General features: G+C 41.8%; 1 protein-coding gene across 2 annotated transcripts in view; it reads left to right on the forward strand.

Annotated features, from left to right (window-relative positions):
• The window catches only part of naa35 (N-alpha-acetyltransferase 35, NatC auxiliary subunit), an 8428-nt gene extending 545 nt beyond the window's left edge, over positions 1–7883 (forward strand). The window contains exons 2-23 of one of the 2 annotated variants that reach the window (XM_079161343.1): positions 534–662; positions 775–808; positions 1113–1227; positions 1503–1577; positions 2016–2183; positions 2387–2453; positions 2586–2629; positions 2738–2788; positions 3282–3365; positions 3538–3652; positions 4014–4192; positions 4399–4458; positions 4621–4727; positions 4951–5017; positions 5245–5343; positions 5533–5711; positions 5829–5965; positions 6087–6154; positions 6256–6396; positions 6536–6658; positions 6957–7037; positions 7142–7883. In XM_079161343.1, the coding sequence (XP_079017469.1) occupies positions 542–662; positions 775–808; positions 1113–1227; positions 1503–1577; positions 2016–2183; positions 2387–2453; positions 2586–2629; positions 2738–2788; positions 3282–3365; positions 3538–3652; positions 4014–4192; positions 4399–4458; positions 4621–4727; positions 4951–5017; positions 5245–5343; positions 5533–5711; positions 5829–5965; positions 6087–6154; positions 6256–6396; positions 6536–6658; positions 6957–7037; positions 7142–7201 (2175 nt within the window). In that variant the 5' untranslated portion in view covers positions 534–541 and the 3' untranslated portion in view covers positions 7202–7883. The remainder of the gene's footprint in view (positions 1–533; positions 663–774; positions 809–1112; positions 1228–1502; positions 1578–2015; positions 2184–2386; positions 2454–2585; positions 2630–2737; positions 2789–3281; positions 3366–3537; positions 3653–4013; positions 4193–4398; positions 4459–4620; positions 4728–4950; positions 5018–5244; positions 5344–5532; positions 5712–5828; positions 5966–6086; positions 6155–6255; positions 6397–6535; positions 6659–6956; positions 7038–7141) is intronic. The other variant, XM_079161344.1, reaches the window with a different exon arrangement.
• The last annotated feature ends 667 nt before the right edge of the window (positions 7884–8550 follow it).

Consider the following 8550-nt stretch of genomic DNA (forward strand, 5'->3'; position numbering starts at 1 on the left):
TTTGATCAGATGAAATCGATTTCAGCGTGTTCATATGACACACATATCACGTCACTGGCTGCAATTGTAGCCTCTGTCCTCATTAAGTCTCCATATAAATCTATCTCCGAATATCTGATAGATGTGCTTGAAATATGATCAATACCATCATTAATCAGTCATACAGAAATGGGTACGCTTTCTTTAAACTCCCGTCACAGTACTGACATGTCCTTGGTTTGAAAGGCTGAGACCTTCCAGTGCACTCAGGCGTACAGTTTACTCCTTGTTAGGCTCTAATTTAAGTTTCACAAGTCAGTCCACAGAGATGTTAATCCTCTCCTTTTGCCTGAGATCATAATATACCTTTTGTTCAGCTTTGTCGGGGTAGAGGTTAATTATTCATTCAGGTGGACCTTTTTTTGGTTATATTGTTCATGCTGGCACGACTTACTGTAACACTCAAATTGATGAAAGCCATCATTATTGTTTTAAATATTAGTTAAAGTAATATCTGACATTTTGTAATATGTATCCTTTGTGTTTCTCTCTAGTAGTCACAATGGTGATGAAGTCAGCGGTTGATGATGATGATGCTGGCTGGGGGCTGGGCATCCCAGAAAAGATGAAGAACAATGCCAACTGGGTTGATATTACGCATGAATTCAAGGGCGCATGCAAAGGTACAGGCTCTGCAAGTGGGTTGCGTGAGTGTTTTCGTATGTGTGTCGTTCTGAAAGGTACTGACGTGATCTTTCTTTTCTCTTTTCTTGTCCTCATCCTTAATTCATGCAGAGCTGAACCTTGGAGAGTTGCTTCATGACAAACTGTGAGTAGGACAAAGTGATGTTTGCAAAGTCAGACTTAAAAGAGACAGTTTGTTCCAATTAAAAAGCAATAAACACTTTCAATAGTCAGCCTGCTTACACTCCCCAAAAATGCAGCTGACTTCATAGCACTGAACAGACTGAGTAATTACAATGAAACATGGAATTCTTGAAATTTTATTTTTGCATAAACGTGTTGGAATTTAACCTGCTAGTATCTGCATCAGCGATTTCATCAGTAGGATTGATTGAACCTTTTGTAAACGCATACAAAACGGGCACTTAATCGCTCCGCTATGGTGGCAGGTTTGGCCTATTTGAGGCCATGTCCGCCATAGAGATGATGGATCCTAAGATGGACGCAGGAATGATTGGAAACCAGGTCAACAGGAAAGTACTCAACTTTGAACAAGCTATCAAGGTACAGTACTGCTGCCATACAATGACAATAGTCGATTGATAGGAATGAAGACTAAGCCTAATTTTCTTAATTTACATGTACAAGTCTGATTGCATTGTCTTGGTTTGTTTTATATATTTATATATATATATATATATATATATATATATATATATATATATATATATATATATATATATATATATATATATATATATATATATATAGAGAGAGAGAGAGAGAGAGTAAAATTAACCACTTAGTTCTAAGTCATTTGTATTACTGTATCATTTTAGGAAGGTGCCATTAAGGTGAAGGACCTTAGTCTTCCTGAACTAATTGGGATCATCGACACATCTTTCTGCTGTTTGGTGAGTTCTCACTTTCTTATACTGTAAACGGTAGGCTTTGTGAGTAATATGAATGTACAGGTTTGCATTTTACTGACCCACAAATGGCACATTTTCTCTTCGGAGTAGCTCCCCTCCACAGTGAAATGAAGAAAGAGTTAGTCTGTTATTCAAGATCGCTGGTCAAAGATGTTCTGCAATTGTTTGGAGAGATGTAGTTTAGACAGAAAACATTTGATAAATTCTCTCTATAGTCACAGAGAACTTAAGATGTTTGTCATTTTACAAGAACATACGAAAAATGGCAAGCCAACGTGTAGTGTAACCACCAATAAAAATAAATAAATAAAAAGTCTTGAAGGTGTTTGAAGTTCTAGTGATTGAATCCCATTGACTTTTAGATCAGCACCACTGCGGGAAACGCAGCACTCATGTGTGCGTGTTTGTGTGTATTCGTAGATCACATGGCTGGAGGGCCACTCCCTGGCGCAGACTGTGTTTACCTGTCTGTACGTCCATAGCCCCGACCTGATTGAAGAGCCGGCCCTCAAAGCCTTTGCCCTGGGCATCCTGAAGGTGTGTGACATCGCCCGAGAGAAAGTGAACAAGGCTGCTGTGTTCGAGGAGGTGAGCAACTTCCTACACTTGAGCTTTTGCCGAAGCTTTTTACAGTCCGTGGTGGTCTATGAATATTTGTAATCATTTTACTGGTGTTTCTGGTTTGCCCACTGGTATTTACATTTATTTAAGTTAATATTACAATTGGCCATTGATGACTCAGTGTCGTATTTATATGTGGAAATGCTGATTCACCTCATATTTTTCTGTAGGAGGATTTCCAGGCCATGACCTATGGCTTCAAAATGGCCAATAATGTGTCAGACCTGCGGGTGACAGGTACAAGTACTGTATTGCAGATTCAGTAGGTCATTGCGTCTACGGCTTCACACGTAATACTGAGTCATACTGTTGTTTCAGAGAAACAAAGATGAGGTAATCTCTTTCTCTCATTTGCTCTCTTCCTACCAGGAATGCTGAAAGATGTGGAGGATGAGTTACAGAGGAAAGTTAAGGTATTTGTTCCCGGCCAGTTTAAGCCACAGCCTTTGCCATTTCAATAAAACCCCGCTGATAAGAATATTACATTGGTTATGTATTGTTTTTCTCCCCCGCTTCCTCAGAGCACGCGCAGTCGACAGGGTGAGCAGCGACACCCAGAGATGGAGCTGGAGGTACGTCGGGTCGTTCCTCCGTGTTGATGGAGTTTTGTTAAAGGCGTGTTCTTGGAATAGCATTCAGATCACCTGAAAGCTGAACAATCGTTGCTTCTGACTGATGTGATGCAGTTTCAACATGAGATAACATCAGCTTGTGTCACTGGTCTTTATTCATTTAGTGAGCATCCCAACATTTCAGCCACAAAGTAAACCTCTGAACCCTCCTTCACAATCTCTGCCTGGTATAATTAGTTTTCCAGTTTCTGTCTGTCAGAGTGTGAGGCTCATATGAACTCTGGAGACTCTTCTCTGGAGTTTCCAGATCTTTCATTACAGTAATAATAATGATGAAGGAAGGAAAATCAGACCTAAAAATGGACTTTGTCTGGGTGGCTTGTTATTTATCATTCATCATAAAGCTTGAAAGACAAATCAGGAAATATATGTATTAATAGCTTTGCATGTACACGTGATCCTGTTAAATGTTCTCATACTTTTATTTTTTCAGCATCAGCAGTTTTTGGCACTTTTCAATCGAATCAAGTTCACACGTCTTCTACTGACTGCACTGATCACCTTCACCAAGAAAGAGGTAATACACTTACACACACACACAGTTACTACTGCGACGTGGATTAAAACATGTTCTTCTGCTTATAACGAGCAGTGAAGAGGATTTTATTAAAATGTGCTTGCAGGCACCTGTATGTCATTTTCTTTCTTGTTGTTATGTTTGTGTTTGTTAACGGTTTTCTCTTCATCAGACCAGCTCGGTGGGTGAGGCCCAGAAGCTCGTGGTTCAGGCTGCTGACCTCCTATCAGCCATGCATTCCAGTATTCAGCACGGCATCCAGTCGCAGAATGACACCACTAAAGGAGGTAACATACACACTCGCATTATTTATTTATTTTAATGTATAATCATCTGTAAATAAGAATTGTTGTGTTTTTGATACCTTAGAATCAGCCGTTTATTTCTACAAAGGGAGCGTTCTTCTTCACGGAGTCTGCTCTGTTGCACCGCCATGTCTCTACAGTAGCCCAGAACGGACAAACCAAACACGGGCTCTAGATCGGGCCACCGTAGAGCAATCTGCAACCTCACTGCTAGATGCCACTAAATCGTACACACTGGCCCTTTTTAATTAGTCGTCATGCTGAGGCCGCCTCGTAGGGAAGATGGCTTTATATGTGACCTGTGTTAACCTTTTGTGTTCTTCATTCTCTGTGAATGCTGCAGACCACCCCATCATGATGGGCTTCGAGCCCCTGGTAAACCAGAGACTGCTGCCTCCTACCTTTCCTCGCTACGCCAAGATCATCAAGAGGGAGGACATGGTGGCTTACTTCAGCAAACTTATAGAACGCATCAAGACTGTGTGTGATGTGATCAACACCACCAACCTGCATGGCATACTGGTAAACACATTTCCACCTCTTACTATGCTGTCTGAGCCAGTAACCTTTTCTCTGTTTGTTGGATTGCTTAGTTCAAAATTACTTTCTATCAAACATTTTCTTAAGTGGTCATCTCCCCATACATACACATGCTTTCTAGGTCATTATGCACGATAAAAGCATATGAATTGAGACATTATGAATAGTTTGTTTGTGTTTGTTTTCAGGACTTCTTCTGTGAGTTCAGTGAGCAGTCTCCCTGTGTCCTCTCCAGATCTCTACTCCAGGTGAGTTAATAATGCCATTTTAGTCACTGCTTCTTCCCTCTGATGCCTACAGAGTAGGTGGTTTGTATACATGTAACAACGAATAACACTTTCAGATGACATCATATAATTGCATAGTTAAAAACGTATGAGAACTAAAGGGATTTGTTTTCCTAAATCCAGACAACGTTCCTGATCGATAATAAGAAAGTGTTTGGCACCCACCTGATGCAGGACATGATTAAAGATGCTCTGAGATACTTTGTCAGCCCACCGGTCCTCTCCTACAAGTAAGACTGTCAACAAACCCTGAACAAGTCACTCATTTAATGCCATTCACATTTGTTTAAAGGGTGTGTTTTTGCTCTCTGTGTGCAAGCGTAATATGCAAACTCTCTTGAGTGAGCTCATTGTGTCTCGATCAGCTGTCTCAAGCTTATTGTGTGTGTATGTGTGTGTGTGTGTGTGTGTGTGTGTGTGTGTGTGTGTGTGTGCGCACCTGTGTCTCTCCAGGTGTTGTCTGTTCAACAACCACCAGGCCAAGGATTACATTGACTCCTTTGTGACGCACTGCTCCCGGGTATGTTACCTTCACTGCTCAAAGCATAGTCCGGATGTATGTGGTTTGCTTTGTGAACTTTATGGGATGTGTTTGTTTCAGTAGTATAATTATAAGTGAATAGCTGAGGTGGAGAGCTGGAACACTGAAAGTGTATGGGCTTGTCTATCATTAGCCCCCCGACATGAATAGACAAGTTGGGGAGCTGTGTGTTTAATTTGTTTGCGTCTCGTCACTTCTCCCTGCAGCCGTTCTGCAGTCTGATCCAGATCCATGGACACAACCGAGCTCGACAGAGAGACAAGCTGGGTCACATTCTTGAAGAGTTCGCCACGCTGCAGGACGAGGTGACGCGCGGCTGTTTCCTCCTGTCGCATTCCTCCTTTTTTTTCTTTCTGATACTCAAACACAACACCACTGTTTTTTGCATCATTGCACCACACAAGTTAGGCAGAAATATGTCACTTACTCTGAGGACAGGTGTGTGTTTTATAATTCATAAACCAACTGTTAAATTCTTCGTGTGTGCTCTGCAGGCGGAGAAGGTGGATGCAGCTCTGCATAGCTTGCTGATGAAACTTGAGCCTCAGCGACAGCATCTAGCCTGTCTTGGCACCTGGATCCTCTACCATAACCTGAGGATCATGATCCAATACCTGCTGAGCGGCTTCGAACTAGAGCTGTACAGCATGCACGAGTACTACTACATCTACTGGTTAGAGCACACACACACACACGCTTGTTTGTTTATTCCTGGTAACTCTAAATCTCAGCGTGTTCCGGCGCCCTTCTAATCATCTGTGAACGAACACCTGTTTGTTTCCGACTGCAGGTACCTGTCTGAGTTCCTCTACGCGTGGCTGATGTCCACTCTGAGCAGAGCCGACTCCTCTCAGATGGCAGAGGAGCGGCTCATGGAGGAGCAGGTGAAAGGACGCAGCAGCAAAAAGACCAAGAAGAAGAAAAAAGGTGAGCTCTATCGTAGCCTCTGTGGCTGAGGTGAGAGTATGACCACGAATGAAGAGGGAGATCCCCCTGCACGGTGGGTGCTCGTCCTAAAAATGATGTGATGTTTGGGTTTCCTCTGCAGTTCGCCCTCTCAGCAAGGAGATCACCATGAGCCAAGCATACCAGAACATGTGTGCTGGCATGTACAAGGTAGGACATCAGCACAGACACATTTTGGAGCCCTCTCTTCTCCTATTGGACACACACACACACACTGCTGTAGCATCAATCCTCTGTGTGTCTCTCCTCAGACTATGGTAGCTTTGGATATGGACGGGAAGGTGCGTAAGCCTCAGTTTGAGTTGGACAGCGAGCAGGTTCGCTACGAGCATCGCTTCGCTCCCTTCAACAGCGTGGTCACCCCCCCACCCGTGCACTACATCCAGTTCAAGGTGCTGTTCATTATTCTTGTCCTTTCTCCACCACTCTTTCCATTTCCCCCCATTTTCCTCTTCACCTTTCCTTTTCAAATTCTTTCCTTTTGCTGGATGTCCCTCTCCTCTCTGACTTTGCCCTTCTTGCCCTCTCCAGGAGATGTCCGATCTAAGGAAGTACAATCCTCCGCCAGGCTCCGCTGACCTGTACATGGCCGCCAGCAAACACTTCCAGCAGGCCAAGCTCATCCTAGAAAATGTGCCCTGTCCAGACCCTGAGGTAAGGAAAAGTAACTCTTTTTTTAGATAAATTCCTCGTGTGAAAGGAAATGTTGTGTATTGTTCTATTTTCAGTGTCCCCAGCTTCAAAATCTATTCTTGAAAAGATTTTCTCATCTAGACTTGTGCTACTTTTTGATACATCAGTTGGGATTACAGCATTTCAAACCATTCAATCATTCAAAAGCATAGCCTCAGTATTTTTCTGCTGTATTGCTCTAAACTGAGTTAAATGGTTTGTTTGTACTCTAGTTTTTGCCTTTTCTCAACCATCAATAACAGTTAATGATTGAAAACAGGTGAACCGTATACTGAAGGTGGCCAAACCCAACATCGTAGTTACGAAGCTCCTGGCTGGAGGCCACAAGAAGGAGACCACGGTAACGCGACATACACAATGCATGGATTATCATGGTGTTTATCTGGCTTAATGTTCCATGTTGTGAACACTTTGTTGACACACTTTACTTTTCTGCATCTCTAGGTGCTCCCAGAATTTGACTTCTCAGCTCACAAGTACTTTCCTGTGGTCAAGATTATCTGATTCTGCTTGGGGGTTGATTATTATGTCATCATAACGACCATCAGCCGCAAAGACCCTCACCTGAACAAGTGTGCGATGGCCCTGACACGGTCTGTGTCTGAACAATGTGTGTGTGAGATACAGCGAACGGTTAAGTTGTGTAAAGGAGTGTTTGATACACCTGAGACCAGAGAACTCGCACCTGGACCTAAATGACTGACAATATCCACATCTGCATCTGTGAAAATGTGTGTGTGTGTGTGTGTGTGCGCGTGTGTGTGTCGAGGTGCTTTTGCGCAAGTAACTGGTCGTTGGAATTTTTTTTCTAAGCTGCCCCCAGAACTGTTTTGTGAAGGCTTTAAAAGAGGAGCTGTAATAATGATAATAATGAGTGCATATCATTCAATCATATGAAACGTTTCTATGTATTTATGTGCTTATTTGAATGAAAACGTTGAGCGTGAGAGGACTACAGCATCTTGTTTTACTTCGGCACCAGTGTCATTGTGAACCCCAGACAGAACAATCTGTGAGAACAACCTCGCACAGTGTGAATTATCTTGTGCAGAGGAAAGTTAAAACACACGTAAGAGATTAAAAATACACAACCAACAGCAGTGGTGGAGATACTTTACAGGCCAAGGAGCCTTCTGCACTGCTTCCTCAAACCAACTGTCACACATCATAATAAAACATGTACTTATTCTGTCATTGAATTCCTTAATCAGACATAGTAGCTGTTTCAGTGTTTTGTAAAGACAATAGAATCTGTTTTGGACACACTAAATGACATTTTTAGAAAATCCAAATTGAAAAATATTTACAGACAGGTAGATTCTTTACAAACATTGAATTATATGAGGTTATCAATTGTGACAAATGGGTTAGTATGTTTTCAAAAACGCTTATTAAAGTGTGTTCATCCGTGCTGGCGTAACGGTGATCACGCTCTCACTCTAGTTCTAATTGTATTTAGACATCTAGCAAAGTGAGCGACCTCATGAACAAAGGAATATAGATATACAGTCAATACAATTGAATTCAAAATCCGTTATGTAATCAATATTATGTTATAGTTTGAGGATTTGGGATGCTATAACAAATAAGGGAGTGTACCCTGAAGTAGTAAATAGTGGAATAGTCTCTTCACAGACATTAGATATTCAGATATACTGAAGAGATAACATAAACTCTGTGGATTGTTTTATTCATAGAGAGCACACTGGTCCTAATTACACTCTGTTCGTCTCAGTAAAGAAAAGTTTATTTTACCTACCCAATGTTAATTACACAAATAACCGTAACAAAACTTTAAATTGACCACACCTTTAATCTCTCCAGTTTAATTCCAAAGTGAACTATGTCAACAT

Source organism: Pholis gunnellus (genome assembly GCF_910591455.1).
Source record: "Pholis gunnellus genome assembly, chromosome: 6".
NCBI classification, from domain to species: Eukaryota; Metazoa; Chordata; class Actinopteri; order Perciformes; family Pholidae; genus Pholis; species Pholis gunnellus.